Consider the following 24586-nt stretch of genomic DNA (forward strand, 5'->3'; position numbering starts at 1 on the left):
ACTTTGTTTTTGTTTGCTTTGTCAAAGATCAGTTGGCTGTATTTGGCTTTATTTCAGGGTTCTCTATTCTGCTCCATTTGTCTATATGCATATTTTCATACCAGTACCATGCTGTTTTGGTAACTATTAATATAGCCTTATAGTATAGTTTGAAGTTGGGTAATGTGATGCCTCCAGATTTGTTCTTTTTGTTTAGTCTTGCTTTGGCTACGAAGACTCTTTCTGGGTTCCACATGATTTTTAGGATTGTTTTTTCTAGTTCGGTCAAGAATGATGATGGATTTTGGTGGCAATTGCATTAAATTTGTAGACTGCTTTTGGCAATGCAGTCATTTCACAATATTGATTCTATCCATCCTTGAGCATGGGATGTATTTCCATTTGTTTCTGTCATTTTGATTTCTTTCAGCTGTGTTTTGTAGTTTTCTATGTAGAGATCATTCACCTCCTTGCTTATATTCCTAAGTATTTTATTATTATTATTATTTTTGCAGTTGTTGTAAAAAAGGTTGAGTTCTTGATTTGATTCTCAGCTTGGTCATTGTTGTTGCATAGTAGTGCCACTTATTTGTGTATACTGAGACTTCACTGAATTAATTTATAAGATCTAGAAGCTTTTTGGATGAGTTGTTAGGGTTTTCTAGGTATACAATCATATCACTTGGCGAACAGTGGCTGTTTGATTCCTCTTTACCAATCTGGACGCTCCTTCTTTTTTTCTCTTGTCTGTCTGCTCTGGCTAGGACTTCTAGTATGATGCTGAATAGCATCAAGATTATGGTGAAAGTGGGCACCCTTGTCTTATTCCAGTTCTCGGAGAAAATGCTTTCAACATTTCCCTGTTCAGTATAACGTTGGCTGTGGGTCTGTCAGAGATGGCTTTTATTATCTTGAGGTATGTCCCTTATATGCCAATTTTGCTGAGGGTCTTAATTATAAGGGGATGCTGGATTTTGTCAAATACTTTTTCTGCATCTATTGAGGTGACCATATGATTTCTGTTTTTAATTCTGTTTATATGATATATCACATTTATTTACTTGCACATGTTAATTCATCCCTGCATCCCTGGTATAAAACCCACTTGATTAAGTGACATTGATACGCTGTTGGATTTGGTTATTCTCTTGAGGATTTTTGCATCTATGATCATCAGGGATATTGGTCCATAGCTTTCCTTTTTTGTTACATCTTTCCTGGTTTTGGTATTAGGTGATACCGGCTTCCCAGAATGATTTAGGAAGGATTTCCTCTTTATCTTCTGGAATAGTTTCAGTAAGATTGGTACCAATTCTTTGAATGCCTGATAAAATTCAGCTGTGAATCCATTTGGTCTTGGACTTCTTTGGTTGGCAATTTTAAAAATTACTGTTTCAGTCTTGCTACTTGTTATCTGTCTGTGCAGAGTTTTTATTTCTTCCTGATTTAATCTACGATATTTCCAAGAATTTATCCACCTCCTCGGGGTTTTCTAGTTTGCGTGTGAAAAGGTGTTCATAGTAGCTCTGAATGATCTTTTGTGTTTCTGTGGTATCAGCTGTAATATCCCCCATTTAATTTCTTTTCTTTTCTTTTCTTTTTTGAGTCTCTCTCTGTTGCTCAGGTTGGAGTGCAGTGGCACAATCCTGGTTCACTGCAACCTCTGCCTCCTGGGTTCAAGAGATTCTCCTGTCTCAGCCTCCCAAGTAGCTGGGATTACAAGAGCCTGCCACCACACCCAGTTAATTTTTGTATTTTTAGTTGAGACGGGGTTTCACCATGTTGGCCTGGCTGGTCTCAAACTGCTGACCTTAGGTGATCCACCCACTGCAGCCTCCCAAAGTGCTGGGATTACAGGCCCAATGTTGTGCTTTCAACACAATTTATGAATGATCTAAATGAGGCATCTGCTGATAAATCATTAAAAATTAATTTTTAACAAAAGTTTGCTACACGATTTTTGGTCTGTAACTTAAAAGAAATTCAAATAATTAAGTGACTCTGCTATGGCAAAACTTCTCCATCCACTTACTTATGTGAACAAGGTTTTTCAGTACTCATATCTATACAAATATAAAATAGAATACTGACACTGAACTCAATCTCAATCTAACAATAGTCATCCAAGAGCACATAAACCAATTAAAAACAATATTTAAATCTCTACCTCATTAAGATGTGCATTTTGAATATAATTTTATTTTTATATTTAATAGTTATTTATCAAAAAATACATCAGTGCTGCTCTGATCAAATATATGCTGCAATAATTGAAAAAAATAGCTGAATATAGAATTAAGACTCCACCCAAACCCCTGCACTAATACACTTGACCAAACTTTAGCAGGGCTTCTAGCAAGGCCATGCCCCTAGGATGACTCCAGTCCCCCTTAAAATGCCAAGAAAATTCAAAGCTGTCAGTAGAATGTATTGTTCGTTCCAGCCAACACCTGGTGATAAGCCAATAGGCTCCTCAACCCCTCTTTACAGCAGTTACTTTAGAAAGCTTGCAATTATAATCCTTTTTCTGTCCCTCTGGGATGTAAACCTTCTACTACTTAGTGTGTTTCCTGAAGGATCTGGGATCAATCTCTATGAAACATAAACACTCAAGGATCCAACTCTCTGTGGGAGGGTAAGGGCCTCACTTCCATGGGCACCTTGTTCCAACTTGCACAACTACCTGCTGTCATAAAGACATGAGCAGTTTGTTTCTTCTCCAGGTAAGTGCCAATTTGCAAACCCAGATGGTTCAGTTACATGGACCAAACCTCCCTTAACGCCCCTTGTGCCTTTCCTTTCACACACTCCAATGTTGGAAAACGTATTCTGCCTTTTGTGTTTTGGCAAAGTTGAGCTTGGTTTACGCTGGGCTCTCTTCCCTCTGCGGTAGTTAGTACTTAAGAAAATCTGTCTTTACTGCCTTTAAAAAGTATCTGGCTTTATTTCTCTTTGACAAAAGAAGCAGAAATAGTTTGAGGAAAAGGAAAGATGTAACCTTTCTGACAGCTGTAGATGTGTTCTTGTATGTTTTTAAGTGATAGCAGTAGACATCAAATCGTATATGTTGTATACAAACAGAGCTACGTTACAGTTTTACTTTAAATGTGAACATTTAAAATGTGCTGGAAACTATGCCCTCCTTTGTAATCATTTAAAATGATAAAATTTTTAGATATCAAGTCTGTGAGAGGTAATCAGGTTATTTTAAGTTAGCTACATGAGTAAAAGGTTCAAGTTCACGGCTTTGGAGCCCTGTTTTCCTAAAGTGTGATTTTCAGACCACCTGTATTGAAATTACCTAAGTGTAACCTCAAAAACGCAAATTCCCTGGCTCTTATCAGGCTTACTGACTCAATCTGTGGGTTTGGGAAAGACATCAGCATTGGTGGAAAGAAACCAGTATCTTGCATGAGCATTTCCTAGTTAATTCTAATAGCAAAGAAAGTGTGTGACCCACCATTGCAGCTCTGGAGCCTTTAAACTGAGTGACCCAACCAACTGACCAATGGTGAGTTTAGGAGGTGGCTGGAGGTGGGTCCTGGGACTTGAAACAAAGGGACAGTGAGGTGGTCACTGCAAGAGTCTGGACAGAGTGGATTGGGGTTGAAGGAGACAGGCAGTTTTGGCTGTAAATGACATTATGTTAAAGGACTAAAAAATACTACTATGCTGTCTTATGCCAGCTCCTGGAGCAGGCACTCCTCTGATGTATGTCATCAGCTGCCAGTCAGTTGACACAGTAGCTTTCAAACTTTTTTGTCCAAGACCAACAGTAAGAAATAATATTATGCATCAAAAGTCAATTATGATACATATATACACAGACATATCTGCACATATTGAAAGCAAACAAAAATGTCATGAAACGATATGACCCCCTACTAAGGGGAGATACGTTCTGATGTTTCCGATCCTAATCCACAGTCTGGTGTTCTGTTTTGCTGTGTGTCTTTAATGCTGACCACAATGCCCAAACTAATTACAGGACCCACAAGTGAGTTATAACTCAGCGTTTTTAAAGCACCTGTAAATCTGCTCTGATGATAACAGGATGGCTTGCAGGAGCCAGCAATCATTGGAGCTACAAAAGAGACATCAAATTATCTCAGCTATATTTAACTAACTTCATTAAAACAATAAATCACTTTATGTGCTGCTAATAGCCTAGCAGTCATCTCTCTGTGTGCTGACGCCAAATGCCGTGTGTGCTTTTACGGTGTGCACTCTCCTCACCAGGCCGTGAACACCCCCTTAGTCATTCTTTTCTTCTCAGTGCTTAGTGGAGCATGTTAAGCGCTGTTTATAAATCGTAACTACAGGAATATTATGAAACGGTATTTTAAATATTATGCAAATGAAAGTGAAAGTTAAGTTTAAAAATTTTTGCTTTACTAAAGCTAATAAAATATTCAAAGACAAAAATAACCATACTTGTCTTGTCACATTCATTTATATACTTAACACAACATCATCATTATAATTATTCTTTTTTGCTTAATTATCAATTGCTCATATAATAAAAGTGAGTAATGCAGGGTAGAGGCCACTTTACCTCAAGCTTTACCCTTTGCCTTGTACAACAACCACAGAAATAATATTACTCTTCAGCAAAGTGTAGATGGCCCTCTCTTTTTATAGCTCACTTCCAGCAATGATATAAGCTATTACATTCTTAAGTTTTTCAATAGCTTGAAGGTCACCTTTATCTTCATGGAGAGGGGCATGAAAAATGTTAGAAATGAGATGAAATGTTACTGCAATCAGTAATAAATACAACTATCTATTGTTATTGAGCACACACAGGCCTTAACAAAATTTGAAAGCATTCATTCACATTTTCCATTTAGAAATCTTTTATTACATGCGTGTATATGGTATATACCACAAATGGGTATTATTGAGATCATTGAAAGCAGGTCCACTGTATTTAGAGCAAAATCAAATGTTGATATGAAAATCTAGGTCTTATCCCAACACTTCAAACTACTCAGGATCATGTAAAACCAAGAGTCAGATCATCCAGGGCAATCTCATCCCTCTCACCAGAGTGACAGGTAATCCAGGCTGGTGCTCATTAGCACCTGCCATACCAGGGGCCACAGGGTTGATTCAGGAGTGCTCTAACCAGCACAAAGCTTATGGGAGGCTCTGTCACTCCATCTGGATGGATGTGAATCAGGAAGCAACATAGCCCCAATTATTGCCAGGTATCGTCCTGCAACTACTACAACAAAGTGCTTTATGGTGAAACTAACATGACAGACAGCAGAGAAAAGAAATGGAAAGAAACTGGCTCTGTCATGATGCCTGCTGCTTGCGCAACCAGCCCTGAAGTTAGCCCCACCTCTGGATCTTTCACTTATAGGAGCCAGTAAATTTTCTGGTAAGTTAAGCCAATTTTAATTGTCTTTTTACTTGTGTCTAAAAATCTAAAACTAATCTATATTTATACAGTAGTGATTATAGTTCCTCATTATACCAAGGCAAAAACTTAACTCCAAATATAGAGTAATTTTCCTAAGGTCAAAACTGGATAGAAACTCAGGAAAGTCTGACTACAAACCTGTCTTTTTCTACATTACCACGCTACTATTAAAATAGCTTATGAAGTGTCTAAGATCTATCAAGATTCAATTCAGTTCAACACATTGAAAACCCACAACATTAAAGAATAAAATTTCCCAGATTTTCTTGTGTCTGTGTTGATTTAAAATTGTTTTCTCTGTTCTACTCATGAGAATTTTTAATACCTGGTAATCAAATGGCATCAATTTCTCCTAGTCTTTTCACTCATAGGGTGGCATAAAAAAGCCCTCATCAGATGAGACATATTGGACAAAAAAATGATTCTATAATGATTAAGGAACTCTGTGAGGTGATTCACTGAATAAAATGTTAAACCGCTGGTGGAATTTCCTCAAGGCACATTCAAGAAAATACAATATGAAAACAAATACAGGTAGCACACTTGCCCACACTACAGTAATGAGCCCAAGTCCAGGTGTTTGCTGCTCATGCCTCAGCTTGGCCAACCATCACCTCTCCTGCACCAGGCTGCAAGAGCCTTCACAATGAAATTTCCAGCCCTACACTTCTGTTCCTTTCTCCAATCATCTACAATCATCACAAAAGTGGTGGGATATATATCTTTTCTTGAGACAGGGTCTCACTCTGTTGCTCAGGCCGGAGTGCAGGGGCATGATTTTGGCTCACTGCAACCTCTACCTCCTGAACTCAAGAGATCCTCCCGCCTCAGCCTTTTAAATAGCTGGGACTCCAGTGTTTTTACCACATTGCCCAGGCTGGTCATGAACTCCTGGCCTCAAGCAATCTGCCCGCCTCAGCCTCCCAGAGTGTTGGGATTACGGGTGTGAGCCACTGCACCCAGCCTAAAAGTAATCTTTATAAAACAAAAATCTGACAATGTTACCACCTGGTTGAAAACTTATGTCTTACTGATCCATTCCCAAGATAAGGTCTATCCTTTAGCCAGGTATACAAGAGTTTTCATTCCCAGCCCCCTTCCTATCTTTCTGGCCTTATCCTATGCTCTCATTTATACCGTATTATTTAAATTAACTAAGGGTACTAGGTTATTTCATGTTTTTATCAAAACTGCTAAATCTGTCTTGAATGTTCCCATCTTTCTTATATTTCTTTCTGTGATGCTCATGACAAATACCCTCATCAGTTAAGACTCAGCTCAAAGACCTTTTATACTACAGGGCCTTTCCTGGCTATATCCCTAGCTCCACTGACTCTATTATTAACCATTTCTACCTTTCTGCCTCCACATCTTTCATTGAGTTATTTGTTTACCATCCTCATTTATGAAGAGATCTCCCTGGCTTTCAAGTCAGCATCCTGCGATAGCTGCAATTTTACGTCCTATGGGTGCCAATACTTGATGAAGCAGTAGGCACTAGCTGTGAGGAAAGGGCATAGTTGTTTATTATACATTCCTCCACTGCAGAGGCTAGACAGTGTATTTATGAAATAGCAATTAGGAGATAAATCTGTTTGTAAGTTTGAAAAGTACTTAAATGAGGGGAGGGAGCTTATACGATCAACAAAGAATGGAAGAGCAAAGGGAGTCCAAGTCACTAAAGATTTACGGTTGAGTAATAAACAGCTGCAGAACCATGAAGTTTGCCAGAAAGAGGAGAGTACTGTAGTAGGGAGGTTATTTTCAGACTCCTTTCCCTCACTGCTTTTATCATGTTAAAATATGCTTTGGCATTTGCTGCACATAATTCTGAGATCGTTTATTTATTCCTCTGTCTTTCCCAAGACTTACACCCCCTGTGAATTTAGAATCTACATGCTTTGCAGGAAGGAGAGTGTACTCCTTTCAGCTTATTAATGAAGAGGCCTGGGAGGGCTGCAGAATGCACCAACAGCTCAGCATCCCACCAGAGTCCTCTCCAGGAGCAGAATGCATTATTATTTATGATGGTACTGCGTACACGGTCCTTCGGCCAATTTTCAGTCTCTCCTACTAAATGATTACCTTTGCCAATGTGAAATAATTTCCCAAGCACAGAGAAGGAGTTTTCAGCTTGCCAGTCAGGCGGGTAATCACAATCACCCCGGATGGGCTTCTGTAGCCAAATTTCTCAGACAAGGGATGTAAGGGAAAGCAAGACTTAAGGTGCGCGCCCATATGTGAATCCTGACTTTGTGAATTCTAGCTCGTAAAACACAGGAGCAGTTATCTAACTTCCCTGGGACTTAAATTCTGTGTCTGTTAAAATGGTGACGAATCTACTTCATGGGGCTGGTGTGACAATTCAGTCGTGTTACAACATTCTCTTCCTCCTCTTATAGAATAGTATCTGGTGGGGAGACTGGATGTGACGAGGGAGACGGATGAAAATGGTTTATCTGCTCCACTATGCGAGTGCAGCCTGAGTGCCTAGGATAGACTTCTGGAGGCATTAGTTCGCCTTGTTATTATTATGTGGTGACACTGACATCTTTAAATCATCTTTTCTCCAATTCATGCCACTATTCACAAGTATTCATTGGCTTCATGTTTCCTTTCCACATCATATGCAAACTTCTTTATTTGTCTTTTGAGGGACTCTTCATAGTATATGGTCCAATTGGGCCAAACTAACTTTCCAGCTTACTAAAGGTAAGACTTTGTATGGGCTGATAGGCATGCAAAATACTTATGTCTTGGCTTTGCCTACATGGGTATATAAGGCTACAATGACTCTTCTCTTTTCAGTTCCTAAAGCAGAAAAGTGTCATGCAATCTCATGCAATCAACATCAAATTCGGAATCAGGAGACCTGTGTTTGAAAAAGGAATTGGGTATCTCCTGCTTGTTGAACTTCGGCCAATCACCCTCTAGTAATCTGACCTTCAGACTGGAGATGACAATACTTGCTTAATAATCACCCTCACAAATGTGTGTGAATATCAAATGAGCTAGGGTATGGGAAAATTATAATCCTCAAATTCAGAATTCACTATCATGCTATCTTGTATTCCTTGCTGTGTTTTTATGAGTGACTACACTGTTTTCGTAGGTTGCAAGCCCACTAGAATTAGGGACCATATCTCAAACTTCCTTCGGGTTCTCACTACAGGAGTAGCATAGGGTTCAGTAACAACAAAGCAGCAGCAACTACACTATTAATTTTAAAAAGTAGCAAATATGTATTTTAATACTTACTACAGCCCACGCATGGTTCAAATCACCACTACTACGAAGTTATGTAGGTAAGGAAACCTCATATTTGTACTTTATAGTACAGAACTGTCTGAATTGGAAAGAGAAGATTCTAAATGTTTTAATCAACACGTAAATCTGCATACAGATAAAAGCAGGCACCAGGCAAGAGGAGAGCAAAAAGTAATGAATAAACAGTAGGGTAAGTCCAAGAAAAGCCAAAGCACTGGAGGGTGTGTCCAAACCATGGAAATTCTAAGGACAGCAGATAATATGGTTTGGTTCTATGTTACCACCCAAATCTCACCTTGAATTGTAATAATCTCCACGTGTCAAGAGCAGGAGCAGGTGGAGATAATTGAATCATGGGGGCGGTTTCCCCCGTGCTGTTCTTGTGACAGTGAGTGAGTTCTCACAAGATCTGATGGTTTTAGAAGGGGCTTCCCCCTTGGCTGGGCACTCATTCTCTCTCCTACCACCCTGTGAAAAGGTGTCTTCCTCCATGACTGTAAGTTTTCTGAGGCCTCCCCAGCCATGCAGAACTGTGAGTCAATTAAATCTCTTTTCTCTATAAATTACCCAGTCTCAGATATTTCTTCATAGCAGCATGAGAACTGATGAATACAGCAGACATTGTTAACATTTTGAGAGCTCCTAAGTAGGGCTACAATTAAAAACTGAAAGAGGCACTCATTAGGATGCCCGTAAGGGGCCCCAGCAATCTTACGACATTTTTCTTGTCTGTCTGCTTTCCCAGTCTCCTAAAACACTACTTTGTACCTTACCCTCTCTTCAAATCTCCAACTCTACCTCCTTTCTACTCACATTAAGCTGATTCCTTTCGTTGCAATCAGAAGAGAATGTCCTCCATCTCTTACCGCTACATCTCCCCACCTACTTGCATCTGTGCCCATCAGCTTCCCATCTCTCCTGCTACTGGGGGAAACTGACAGGATCCTATCCGAGGCGAATTGTTCCATCTGGATTCCAGGTCTCATCCACTCTCACCCATTAAGACAGAAACTCTCAATATTTAAAAAATATATTTATTAAAGGAAAATATGTAATAATGAAAAAAATGATGATCTATGAAGGAGAGGGTAGAGTTTCTTGATTTCAAGATTGCTTGTCAGTGCTTGTTGGTTTCCCCTCATCCTCAATTCTTAATATTGTAGTGTCCTGGGGCTTCATCCTCTCTCCTCCTTTCTTCTCTACCTACTTACTTCCTTGAGAATTTTACCGAGCCTCCTAGTTGTGACTCGTCTTTATGCACTGAGAATTCCCAAATGTATTTCTAGTCTCTACTTCTCTAATACACTCTAAACTCATATAGACAGCTGTCAACAGCTCAACTTGGAGTTCAAAAGCCATATCAGTCTTTTAAAAACCTATTCTGAAATAATTATAGATGCACAAGAAGTTGCAAAATAGTACAGAGAGGTCCCATGTAACTATCACCCAGCTTCCCCCACAATGACATCTTACGAAAAGCCATACCAATTTTAATATGTCCCAAATCAAACTATCCCCAAAAGCTATTTCTTGACATTCAACAAATATTCATTATCTCTTCTTTGTACACATGGCATTTATTAATACACTTAAATAGTACTTCTTATAGTTCATTCAATATGTACGTATGCATGTACACATATGCTTCAATAAACTATGAGCTTCTCAAAGGCAAGGGTCATGGCAACCTTTTACTTGTCTACAGCACGCAGAATAGTGACTAAACATTTCCTGAAAGTATTTTGGAAGAAATAAAGCTTATTCAGGTCAGAACCAAAGGAGTCAAACAACTAGACCAAAGCCAGAGATCAATGGGCAAAATACTTATTTAAAGATCAAAAAAAATTTGAATCAATAGTTAGTGTTCTTTAACCCTGAGAAAACATTATCTAACACTTTTATAGTTGAGTTCAGTATGATTATAGTTTAGCAACAACAATAACTATAAAATTGAGTGGGGGAGAAGGCTAAAAAAATGAGTGTACCACTTTCTACTTAGGAATAGAAGCTTCACAAATGCAGTGTCTTTAAGACAAATGTGCATTAGATATATATCTTTCCTATTTAAAAAACTATGAAAAAGATCACGAGATCTTCATTTAAAGATGTAATGCATATATCAAAAATTATAAAGATCAATATAATTTAATACAAATACATAAACCTCTAGACACTGGAAAAGGCAAATAATTATACACATATGTATTTTATTTGGCTTTAAAGGTGTTATATCTTGAATAAAGTAAAATCCACTTACGTATAAACAAAAATGTGTATGTACATATGACAGTACACTTACTTTGACAAATATTTTTCAATAATTGTTTCTCATTTTTCCACTTTGGCTTTAATGACAGTCCTTTTGTAAAGTATTATTAATCCTATAAAGTCTCTAAAATTGTATGGAGGTTTGGCTCCAGAAGATGTACTATTATAGTGCAGAAAATGTATAGCGATTTCTGCAAAAGACAGATAACCTCTAAGGTTTTATCATTTATTGTTAGCTAGACATTTGGTTGGATATGTGTAGAAGGAACTATTTTCTCCATCTTTTGAGTTCCTACCTTGGCCCATAAAGCAGGAAGCTCCCCCTACGAGTCCCAAGACATCAAGTACTCTTCACCCCCACTCCCCATTTCTGAGAGGAGGAGTGGCATCTGGTAAGCGAAATGGGGAGAAACAATTGATGATGGGTGGCGAGCTCTTTCCCTACCTTTCTCATATCTGCCAGACTTGAAGAAGTGCATACACTCTTCTGGTAGTGGTGTCCTCCCAGTGGGAAACGTGCGGGTCAGGCCCAGACTTTTGCTGCAGAGAAGTGTATCTGTCCAACACGTTTATGTGGCTACTGAGCCTCTGAGAGTGACCAGCCTGAGTTGATGTGTGCTGAAATACACACTGCATTTCAAAGGTGTTTTTTTAAAAAAACGCAAAATATCTCACTGTTATTTTTATATTGATCACATGATGAAATAGTAATACTTCGGACAATTTCACCTATTTTGTTTGATTTTTTAAAACGTGGCTATTAGAAAATTTCAGCCTCCACATGAGGCACACATGATAGTTCTGCTGGACAGCACTAATTTGGGGGCCAGCTCTCTGGAGCTCATGAATAGGAGGCAGCCCTTCTGACAAGGCATGTATGCTCTGCAGAACTGACTGTCCTCGGCAGGGCTGTCTGAAGATTGAGTGCAGGGTGTAGGATAGGAGGACAAAAATAGCAGAAAACAACTGCCATGGAAAACAAAGCCACAGTCTCCAGGCCAATTCTACCAACAATAAAGCTGCTATTTTCTTTTCTGGGTACCTGATTCCTCTATCTCTTAAGTGATTATAATTTGATAATGGAAAAATGGCAATTATTTATTACTTTTTCCTGATTAAAACCCAAAGATACGATAGAAATATTTCTGCTCTCTTGGAAGTAGCACAAGCACAAAATTCAGAGATGAGCACGCAGCAAAGAAAGTGTTCTTCTCCAGGTCCTTAGGGGTTTAAGTTTCAACAGCTTCTAAGATTTCAGTGGAGAGTTCTGCCCTGGGTGGTTCTCAGCTGAAACAAAAGTGGCACATGAGTGGGAAACCGGCCTGGGAAGCAGGTTTCTAAGTGAGATTCCCCAGCAAAATGACAGTGACAGCCACTGGAACACTTAACTGAGAGGAACACGGGGCTTCAGTGGGGAAATGGAAATCAGGAAGGGAGAGTGACCACGGCCAGGGATATGTGAAACAGATCAGTCTCTGCCAGAGGAGGCAGTATGGATGGACGGAAACATCATCTTTCCTCCATGGTAGACATATGCCGCAGTTAACATCCTGATTGGAGACTTTAAAAAATGTTTAATTAATTAATTAATTAATTTATTTATTTATTTATTTTTGAGACAGCGTTGCCTATTTGAATTGTGAACTGAAGTTGCTGCTTTTTGCATGCAAGGCTACTTTTGCTTACATTTTCTTCCAAGTGAGCAAAGTGAGACAGTGACTTCAAGAAAAACAACACAGAATTTATTGTCATGATAAAATTGGAACTTTCAAGCAAAAATGCAAATTTTGGAAAACTTGGATCCACCACTGTAAAGCTGACAGCTTCCCAATACTGACAGACTTACTGGCTGAGATAAGAGCTCATATTAATGAATGAGTTTTTTTCATATTCTCTGATGCAATCTATCAACATCTGGATGATCTATATAACTCAGTGAACTGAAACTTCTAAATGTCTTCATGCAATTATATTACAAAATCATACCTGGGAAATGAATCCGTTCAAGTGCAACCCAGACCAACAGTTTTAATGTGACAGGGTACAAAAAGTTCAATAATATGGCTTCATATTTCACACTGCAATTAGTCTTTAAGACTTTATCACATGTTGAGTTTCAGTGTAGTATCAAAGAAGAATATTATAGGCTATTAAAATACCTCTCCCTTTTTCAACCTCTTATCTGTGTAAGGCTGGGTTTTCTTTCATCCTAAACAACAACAGACTGAATGCAGAAACTAACATGAGAATCCAGCTGTGTTCTATTAAGCCAGACAAGAAAATGTAACACAGTGCTGTTTTTTCATTATTTTCTGTCTTGGAGATACAGTTGTTTTTCATTAAATACGCTACTCATGTCAACCTATAATGGCTCTATTATTGGTATTTTTAAATAAATAAGTTTAAAATTTTGTCTTTAACTTCTTCTACTTCTTCTTCTTTCTTCTTTTTTATTTTTGAGACAGAGTCTCTCTCTGCTGCCAGGATGGAGTGCAGTGGCAAGATCTCAACTGAGTGCAACCTCCGACTCCCTGGTTCAAGCGATTTTCCTGCCTCAGCCTCTTGAGTAGCTGGGATTACAGGCATGTGCCACCACGCCCAGCTAATTTTTGTATTTTTAGTAGAGATAGGGTTTCACCATGTTAGCCAGGATGGTCTCGATCTCTTGCCTCAAGATCCACCCACCTTGGCCTCCCAAAGCTGGGATTACAGGCATGAGCCACGGTACCCAGCCTGTCTTTAACTTCTAATATGATAAATATTATTAGATACAATCTTCATAAACAAAAACTCTTTAGAATCCTCACTAATTCTTAAGAATATTAAAGCATCCTGAGATCAAAGTTTTGAGAATGACCAATCTATAATAATTATTTAATCAACCACTTAAGTATAAAGTACCTATTTTATACTATGCTAGGACATAGGAAATAAGAGATAAAAGGCACCATCCCAGTCCTCAAAAATTTCCAATTTCATGGGCAAGGTACTTCTCAATTAACATAACTTAAAAATTGTTTTACTGTATAATTTTTAAAAACCTTCATTTCACGTTTCTTATAAACATGTCTTTTATAGCTTAAAGTCTCCCATGGAAACTAATACTGTATATAGCACATAGCAAATGCCTAAATACTTCATGATTCACTCTGAATCTGACATACGGCATCAGAAAGTCACAATATACATTAAATAAACGTTTTTCTGTAAGTTTCAGACACTGATTACTCATGGTGAAAGATGTACTGCCAACCTTAGTTAAAAGATAGTATTGGCAATGCAGAGACCCTGAAGTTGCAGCTACAATGCAACCTTTTGATCAAGACTTAAACTTTTACAATAAGTTTCATATTTAGGTCAAGTTGTACTTTTTAAGATTAATTTATTCTACCAGATGTTCATGCCAACAGGCTGAATAATAGGATAAGGAAGGAAATGGTAGCTTATTTCGAGAATCTGAACAGTAAACAAAGATGCTCTTATGCTGGTTCCATAACTCCAGGAGGCAGAACCAAACAGCGGAGATTAAAATTAGGCAAAAGATACCTTTAATTAAATAAATAAAGCAAGTAAGCAGGAATACTGGTTTAATTATCAATAGAAATGAGTTTGAAGGTTAAAAAATAGACTAGATGAAGAGGTTCTCAACAATGTTTCTGCTCCGATCCAAAGGAGACAACCTATTTCCCATTAAAAGTAGAGGTTTACAATGGCAATGAATCACAAACAGTATGAGTTGGAAAGATAGCACGTGCAAGGTGAGGGAAAAGGGAATGGGAAAATACCTATGCAATTCCAGGTTGAGAAACACCAGTCAAGGTACCAGAAGGACTTTTTACATTGTATGATTACCTGGGAGTTTTTAAAGAAGGATCCTGGCAAACTTCTTGACAGCATTTCATAAGAGAGAGAAGGATTTTCCACGCATTTATCTATGGATGTAGCAGTACTAGCTATTGAAAGCAAGTGGAAAGTATAAAACACAAAGGCTAAGGTTACACATATGCTCCCCATTGCTAACCACCTAATACCAAGCAAATCATGTTCTGATCTGCCTTTCAGCCTCTTTGACAACCATTTTCCTGGATTTGTAACCCATTCACTTGTTCCCTGTTCCTTCTATAAAAATGCTTGTAATAGCTGAATTGACAAGCAATAGAGGAGCAACTCTAATCTGATTCAACTAAAAAAAAAAAAAAGCAATTTAGATTTGGTACAAATGCACTTTAAACATTTGCATCCTTTTTCCTTCTGCATATTAATCATCTCAAATGGCACACAAATTCACTCTCTGACTACATGACATAATACTATTCGTGAAAATCTTCCCCAGAGATTCTAGGAATTCTGCAAATGTAAATGGCAACGGAATGGCTGTTACCATGAAAGCAAAGAGCCTTCTCTGGTATGTTTTACCAGTGGATTGGGCACTCAATTCAGGCCTTGGGAATATTCCTTTCTGAATTCTAATATCTGAACAATTGCTTATTGTTTTTGTTATGCACTTGAGAATTAGCTTACCAGTTCCTTCCAAAAATTTCTTTCTAAATTAAATGTGGGTACACATTTGAAAACTGCACACTATGTATGAATAGTACACACTTATTTTACATTTTTAACATCATGTACAAGCTGTTGGGAACATCTGGTGTTTTGCAAATTTGGGAAAATCCAGCTGCATTTCCTCTTCCAAATGTGTTCTCTGACATCTGCAGGTTGTGTTTCATTTTGATTTTTATACTCTCTCTCTTTCTATCTAAATAGGGCAGCATTATGTACTTTCAGACATGCATTTTTTCCAACTTTATACTTTTCCTCTCCGAACAAAAAATTAAAAACTTGCCAATTAATAAAATGAGAAAAAATGTTGTGGTTGGACTAAAGTTGTAAAGTTAATTTTAAATGTATCTGTCTCACCTCTCTATAATCTACTCGAATCAGCAGAAAATCGCCTCCTGAGAACAATTTACAATAAAGAAATATCTATGCTTGGATTATACCATCTGAGCTAAGAGAAAACAACACAGTAATTAACAGATTGAATCTTTACTGGGTCAGGTGCACCTCTAACCGAACAAAATACACATCTGTGCACCAACAACTGTGCCACACATTTTCAGGGGCTGGCGGACATCTTGAAAGAAGTATAAGGTTAAGAAACTAAAGCGATGACAATGTGAATAATTCAAAATCACCTAACTTAAAGCATCGTAAATAACAACTAAAATGCAAGTGGACTTTACATCCTACTCTTACATTTAATCATACATAAAAAATTGCTGTTGCCAAGTCTAAAACTCTGTGTCCCCTCCACCTGTATGCTCACAATTAGCATACAGTCCCAGCTGACCCTGCTGGCTTCCCTTCCTGCCCTCACAGAAAATATTTAAAACAACCTCCAGCCTGAGGGTGGGGTGGAAAACTGCCTGGGAGCAAAGGCACCTCCACCTTCCTGGATGACCTGCTGGCCTGTTAGCCCCGAAGGCTAGTTCACAAGTTTCAAATCTGAGCTGGTTCCTTGGATCTTAAACTCCCAACTTGGCTCAGTTCCTTCCCATATATAACCAGGTTCCTGCCTGGACTTTCTCATTTATATTCAGCTCTGCTCTGGACACATCCCAGGACATGCTGCTCCTACTGGGCTAAAAATGCTCAGGGCTCTCTGGTTCCACTGCTCTCCCACAGTTTCTGGAATGGCTCCAGGTCCCCCGACTCTAGTTGCTTGTTCTATGACATCTTAGAGATAGCAGAGTTCAGTGGTTAAGAGAAACGGCCATGGGATAAATCTCCATGAGTTCAAATTGACTTCTCTACTACCAACTTAACTTTGGTAAGCCTCAAGTTTGCTCATCTATAAAACTGGGGTAATAACATTATCTCCCTCACAGATAACTCTGTCACAACCTCTGTCTCAAGGAAGCAGAAGTCTGAGAGAGATTCCTGAAGCTAAACCACACAGCTGATAAGTGATGGGTTCAGAGTTCGAAGCCAGGTTTGTATGTCTCTAAACATATTCTTTTCAAATACATGATGCTCTCGTCTTTTAAAATCATCCTTATTTTTCTCTTCAAAACCAACAAAAACGATTATCTCCTTTTCATAGCAGTGGTTGTGAAATTTAAAACCAAGATACATTACTAGGGTTGCAATAACAAGAAAATAAAGAAGTACTTGGTTATCCACAACTATTAATCTAGTGATTTGGTTAAAACTAGCATTCTTCACAGAAGTTGGAACCTCTGCCTGTGCCAACCTCCAAATGAATGATTTGCAATTCTTGGCCTTTACAGTCTATTTCCAGGATAATACTAATTAAAATAACAATCTTTGGGACAGGGTACTGGACAGACTTGGTGACTTGCAGGGAAGGAGAAGGCAACAGCAAAGACGGCAAGAGAGAAAATCAAATAGGAGCTCCAAAGGCGACAGAGTTCAGCAGTTGAGTCCAAAGGCTAAGGTTTTTCAGGAGAGAGATATGCCCAGAGTTCAAATAGTGAAAAATGTCCATTTGTTTAGCAGCGGTGTCTGGGTGTGGGGACAGGAAAGGGGAGGAGGAAAACCCACATTATCTATTCTGAGTGAGGCTACACATTGCTGAGGAACTGAGTGCAGGTATTAAGATCCAGTCAAAGCGCACCAAACTGAACATGGGGGAGACATCAGAAAACGCAATACGCGCTTTCTTTGATAATTCTATCATCAAGTTACATACTGTGTGATATGAATAATAACTTTTATATTTTTAATTTTTTATGTTTTTATTTTTTTGAGACAGATTCTTGCTCTGTCACCCAGGCTGGAGTGTAGTGGCATGATCTCAGCTCACTGCAACCTCCGTTTCCTGGGTTCCAGAGATTCTCCTGCCTCAGCCTCCTGAGTAGCTGGGACTACAGCTGCATACCACCATGCCCAGGTAATTTTTCTTTTTTTTGGTGTTTTTTTTGTTTTTTTTTTTTTCCAGTAGAGACGGGGTTTTGCCATGTTGGCCAAGCTGGTCTCAAACTCCTGACCTCAGGTAATCCGCTTGCCTTGGCCTCCCAAAGTGCTGGGATTACAGGCTTGAGCCACTACGTCCGGCCAATAACTTTTTTAAAGACTCAGGTTAACCCAAGCTAAGTTATTAGCCTGGTTTCCAATGCAGGTAATCTGGGCTGGGCACTGGAGCTCCTTTACATTTGTCAACTGGAAAGAACAGAATGGCATATTTACTATAAAGTGACATGAGAACTGTAGCATGTACTAAGTATACATGTAAATGAGAAGAGTCATCTCTATTTTAGCATATTTTTACATCTGTAATAGAGAAAAACAACTTCACAATTAAAATGCCTCCTTCATAGCAAATAAAAACTTTTTTAAAAGCCAACATGTAATTATTTTCCATTTCAAGAAAGGAAATAAAAATAAAATCTACAGAACGTAGGAGCAATTTTCATTTCTTCTAATGTACTCAAACCACTTTCAAATATCTTTTTGTTTACCTTGGTCACAGCTTTTGGAGAAAATGTAACTGCATCTACCACAGTGATGAGGTCACCTGGGTGGAGACGATCAAAGTACTTCATGCAGACATCATAGGCACGAAGCCACTCCGGTGAAGAGCCTGGGACTTGTTTAATGAGATGAGGGTCTCCAGTCCAGAACAACTTCTGTAACCAGATGGTGTACAGAGAGCTTGGGGAAAGCATCCGTCCATCCTTTTCAGGGATTTTGGGAACAAGTTTGGAAATAGATAAAATATTTTGACTTGAAAGAACTGGCTCCAATGCTTCAAGAGGACTCATGTTTTCATCTGTCAGCTTTTTGTAATTAAGACCTAGCAGAAAATAAAGAAAGTAGGTAAGTGGTTCACTCCAATGTAAATATATAGGCACTTTCAAATACACACACATAGCCCTCTGTATGTCTGAATGCAAAGATTTATCAACTTAGCTATAGTAGCTAGTTGAGGTTTTCTACTAGAAAGATCAGGAGATCTGAGTTCCAGTCACAGCCTGAAACTTATTCGGCTGTGCGATCCCCCAGATTGGCCATTCATCTTCTGTGTGCCTCCATTTCCTTGAATACACTAGAGATGACAATATCTCCCTGCCTTTGGAATCCCCTGCAGCACCTATGTTTCCTTCTATCAGTGCATTCACCAAACTGCATTACATTCCTTTGTTATTTATCTGGCATTTCACTAGTTATTTGAAGGCAAGGATTGAATCTTATTCCCTTATCCTCTGTGTCTAGGCCAGTGTCTCATTTGATTATTCAGAAAACAACTGATAAACTGAAGGGAACTCTCCCGATTATTATGAATATCAAACAAACATAGATTTGAATGTGCCTTGCAAATTATAAAGTATAAAGATTTAAGAGGTTTTAAGGGGTTTAATTTATTAGTTATGAGCATAAAGACCATCCTAAAGATTTCCACAATTTAACAAAAATTCAAAGGCTCTTATTTTAAGTGTTCCATGCATATTTTAATCATATGGCTCCAGTGGAATGAAATTCTGCTGAACTGCCTATTATAAGGTGTCTTGGCCTTGCCTTTTATATACATAAAATATAACCAATGGGAGTAGTGAAAAATCCTGGAGCGGAAGTCCAAAACTTTGGATTTTAGTACCAGGTCTACCATAAGTCACTGTGCGACTTTCAATAGGTTTCTTACTTTTTCTGGTATTTAATTTCCTCAACCATAAGTGAAAGAGTTGGAAAGATAATAACTAAAGTCAATTAGCTTCAAAATTCTGTGGTTTCAGAGCTCTGCCAACCATAATGCATGAACAGGATTGTGTACAGAAAATTAATCCCCAAATTTAATTTAAAAGAATGAATTCAAGCAGGGAAACAATCATCCTACCTGATGCAACAACCTTAAACTTCTTCAGCAGCCGAATGTGGGTTTCTGGTTTAATGGCATAGTTTCCCAAATCTTCAGAGCCACAGTTTTCCAGAAGAGTGAAATAATACAGCAGCCTTTCGTGATCAAAGCCACCAATAGTGGGGTAAATATACTTGACCATGTGCTGGTGAAAGGCTTCCGGATCAGTCTTCAAAGTCTCAAAGAGATGAAGGTCTTGGGCTCTATTTTCAATTTCTAGTGTGGACAAACTGAAATTAAGAGCCAAAGGAACTGTGTTAAGATTTTTTTCCTTTATTAAAGTGATTTTTTTTTTAACCAAGGAAGAAACACTACTTCTTATAGCTCCCTTCTTCCTGCCTACTCAAAGACAGTGAACCATCACCAGAACCCAATCAGCCTGAATAAAGGGAAACAAATGTGTTAGATGCCTACTAACATTTAACTGACTACACACTCATCATGTTATCTCATAGGGGTCTACAGCACCCTGTGAAGTAGGCTTTACTTCAAGTTCCAGAAGTTGGGAAAGTTGTCTGACGTTTCCCAGCTAGGAAATAAACTAACATCTGTCAGCGCCCACTCTTAATCATGTATTCATGTCATAAAAAGGGTTTAAAATCTATGTTTCTTCACAGAAACAGAAACAGGCTTATTGTTTCAGGAATTTAGGAAATGATACAGAAAAAACCCTAAACTTTTAGGCTTAAGCTTTACCTGCAAGAGTCTTGAATGAATATTCAATAAACCCAAATTATATGCTGTGTTCAGATAAAAGAAAAATAGAAAAAAAGGGATAATTAAACTTTCACTTGGGTTATCTGCAGTAATATTACTTAAATAAAACACGTATCTTAATACTTTCATCCTAACTTAGATGTCTTTGTAATCTAATTTTAAAAAGTCGTTTAAGGTTAAACTCTTGGGAAAAGAAAACTTAAGGTATTTTTGCTTGGTTGATTGGTTTGTACTTTTAGAAGGGGAAAGGAGGGGGTTAATTTTGGTCTTGCGCTTCTCCCTGGACAGAATCTGGAAAGAACCTCTGGGCTAGTATAATCTCAACACCCCTTATGTGATGAGTTTCACACTCCCTAATCGTAAGAGTCCTTCAGGCAGCCCTGCACTCACAGAAGTGCGCAGGTTCTAGGGTTCTTGGAAGCAGCAATGGAAGCATCTGGGGGCAGTAAGTGAGACCTTGGGCAGCAACAAAGTTAGGCTTCAAAAAGTTCTAAAGCAGCTCCTCTGAAATATGACAATTTGTTTATTGAAAGTGCAAAAGACATGTTTTTGGTTTATGTAGATAAAGTTAGTATAAATCGGCCGGGCGCGGTAGCTCATGCCTGTAGTCCCAGCACTTTGGGAGGCCGAGACGGGCGGATCACGAGGTCAGGAGATCCAGACCATCCTGGCTAACACAGTGAAACCCCATCTCTACTAAAAAATACAAAAAACTAGCTGGGCGAGGTGGCAGGTGCCTGTAGTCCCAGCTACTCGGGAGGCAGGCTGAGGCAGGAGAATGGCGTGAACCCGGCAGGTGGAGCTTGCAGTGAGCTGAGATCCAGCCACAGTACTCCAGCCCGGGGGACAGAGAGAGACTTCGCCTCAAAAAAAAAAATTAAAAAAAAAAAATAAAGTTAGTATAAATCATGTTTTAAAACTTTCAGGAGAATGTGACAACACTTGAGATGAAAAGGGTAATCTATGAAGTCAAAGCATCAAGTAATTTTTAAAAACTGGTGTTTTTACTTTTGCTTCAAGAAAAACCTTATTTTTCCATTCAGACATAGTGCAAACATTTACAAGAATATCTCTATCTATAAATATGTCCCCAGTCTATAAAAATTTCTCTCACTGCCTCCTCTGAGCTACTGGCATGTGTTGAATATCCTTCTATTCTGTTATTCATAACGTATTTGAACTATTTATTACCTTGTCTAACCTCCCTTACTAGACTGTGCTGCTAGATGGCATAGACCTTATTACATCATCTGAATCTCTAGTTTCTCAATACTAAGAACCAGTGTGTGGCCCAAGGGAAACATTCAATATATGTCTTTTGAATGCCAAACAGATGAGTGGATGAGCAAAAGCTTTGGTGTTCTCTAAGTAGAAGGCATTGTGCTCAGCACTGGGGAAGACATAAAGACTTACAGCATAGAGCTCCCATCCAAGTTTGAAAATCCAGCTGAGTTATAAATACTTACAGTTAAATAATGATGCAAAACAACAGTATCACCTGACAAAGGGCACACAATTATAGTCCAATTAAGAGAAGATCACTAAAAGCTGTGACTGCAGAGGATGTAGAAATCAATGATAATGGAAGGCTTAGTGAAAGAAGCACTTGAATTTGGCATTGTAGGAAGAAATTAAGCAGAAATAATGTGAACAGAAGTATCAAGAAAGCAAAAGGGCCTGTACACGGAACAGTGAATATAAATAGCTGGGTGGTCGAAAATATTCTTGATACTATGACTATTCAAAGAATACCATCATCTGTGAAAGATAGTGTACACACAGTAGTATGGGACAGTGAATCACAGAATTTTTGACGTTCTTTCATAATTTGCAAAATGAAGTCTGAAAACAATGTAGTAAGGAAATAAATAAGAAACTGTGTAGTCGCAATAAAAGGAATCTTATTGACAAAGATTTGCAGGCAGAACAACATGCCAAACGGAGGAGAGAAAACAAATTTGTATTTATCATGCTGATTACTTTCTTGCTAAGTTAAAGTTGGGTAATTATCAACTTACAGATGAGAAATTGTCATTTAGAGAGGTTATATGACTTGTCTAAGACAAAGAGTCCAGATCTGTCTGAACTCAAAATACACAACTGCTCAGGACATCACAAAGCAACCATCAAGGTCAAGCACTCGTGTCAACAACTGCTTCAAAACTAGGATTCTTTCTGCAACACAGATATGAGTTCTCTCTCCCAGCAGCAATAACCGAAAAGAGTTCTCCCGTCATACTTCATCTGTAACACCTTGATAAACCAAGTATTCAAGACAGACTCATCTACAAAATGGACAATGACTATATCATGACAGCTTTAGTTCATCTGTGTTTGACTTGATTACGAATATAGTCTCTCTCCATCCACATTACTTTCCCTCTTGCCCACTCACTTATTCTTCTGTGCCTACAATTTAGTTTGCCTGCTGTGCAATTTTACCTAATTATCTTGTCAAGACAGATACTGGAATACCTTTACTGACACATGATAAATACCCAAACGTCCCTTTTCAGTAAATTACAAGGTGCTAAGATCTTTTATAGATGCCAGTAATCAATAACTCATTTTAATCATTTCCATTGAAAGAAGCTGTTATCTTCCCTTTGGAACCAGAAAAGGGAAATCTTTCTTTGAAATCTTTGTTTAGAAAAAAATTCCAAAGAACCCATATTTAAAAGAGTAGAAAGAAATACTATGAAACCACTGCAGTCTTTTCACTAATCAAATTAATGATTACCCTTCAAACCTGCTTCAGTGATTTTTCCTGAACCAGGTTTTAGTTAAAAAGCAGCTTATATACATAGTGCATATTTAACTTTCAGCGATTAACAGAAGAAGCCAGCATTAGTTGTACTCAATGCACAGAAATAAATTATTAGTACTAATCTCATGAATAAGGTGTTCTGTAATGGCTTCCAGATGTCAGTCACCCAAAAATGTGATTCAAGAACATCATGTATTGAAAGGACTTTTATTTGTATAAGAAAAACAAATTTATTTAAACACATTTTTCTTTACTCAGCTGAGACTGAGTGATTACAAAAATTCATTAGCTCACTGAAGGAAGTACTTAGAAGGAAAGAGGAGGCAAGAAGGAAGAAGGTGAATGGGAGAAGGGAGAAGGCTGCTGGGAAAGGAGGAAGAGAGAATAAAGAGGATGAGGAAGGGCTGGAAGTGAAAATGTACAGATAACCTACCAGCACTCTTGTTTCTATTACCTCATTAACACTCATAATAACCCTCTGCAAAAGATCTAAATATTCCTATTCTCTCAAGGAAGCTGAGGCTCAGACAAAAATCACACAACTAGTAAGAGATGGAGACTAATTCCGAGTTGGGTCTTTCAAGTTCGGCTTTCTGCTTCTACTCAATAAAGCAATGAAGCTGATATTTTCACGCTGAAATTTTATGTTGGGCACAGTTCAGCTGCAGTGGCTTGTAAGCATTTTCCCCAAAGACTAACCCTAAAAGCATGAAGATCTATGAATCCACGTGAATAACTATCACTGCTGGTGAACAGTGGCCTCACCACTGACCACTGAGCATCAAGACATTCTGCCCTCCAAATCACAACTGCTCCTGCCTGAGGAAGTCAATCCAATAACTTAGCACACAAATGCCTCAGGATGATCTTGATGTACCAGACTGGATCCATAATGCTGCCTGACAGCTGAATATGTGATTACTCAAAGAAAACGTGGTCAAGATAATCATGGCATTTTTTAGTTTTGCCAGCATTTTGGCCAAGTGCCTGCAAACTGAAGAACGGAATTTAACTAACTTTTCAAGAATACCCAGGGAGTCAATGAGAGAATCAATAAAGAGTATCTTAGAGTCCATTTCTCATCATGCTGATATTCAGTAGTTCCTTTATGAAATGTTTTACAACAGCAACAGAGAGAGAATGTTGAAAGTCATATGAACAGGCTTTGTCTCTTCTGTAAGGACAACCTGGTATCCCTAAAGCCTTTTAATTTCTCACAGAATGTCAATTCTAACTTGTCTATATATATACTTCACACTGTGTCTGGAATTGGTGGGTTCTTGGC

At 38.4% G+C, this 24586-nt stretch overlaps 1 protein-coding gene across 1 annotated transcript in view; it reads right to left on the minus strand.

Annotated features, from left to right (window-relative positions):
• The window catches only part of NBAS (neuroblastoma amplified sequence), a 406203-nt gene that overhangs the window by 89786 nt on the left and 291831 nt on the right, over nt 1-24586 (minus strand). Inside the window, exons 43-44 of the mRNA XM_011942078.1 lie at nt 19797-20047; nt 18424-18758 (exon numbers count right to left, since the gene is read on the minus strand). Of these exons, the coding sequence (XP_011797468.1) occupies nt 18424-18758; nt 19797-20047 (586 nt within the window). The remainder of the gene's footprint in view (nt 1-18423; nt 18759-19796; nt 20048-24586) is intronic.

Source organism: Colobus angolensis, unplaced genomic scaffold, assembly GCF_000951035.1.
Source record: "Colobus angolensis palliatus isolate OR3802 unplaced genomic scaffold, Cang.pa_1.0 Scaffold205, whole genome shotgun sequence".
Taxonomy (NCBI): domain Eukaryota; kingdom Metazoa; phylum Chordata; class Mammalia; order Primates; family Cercopithecidae; genus Colobus; species Colobus angolensis.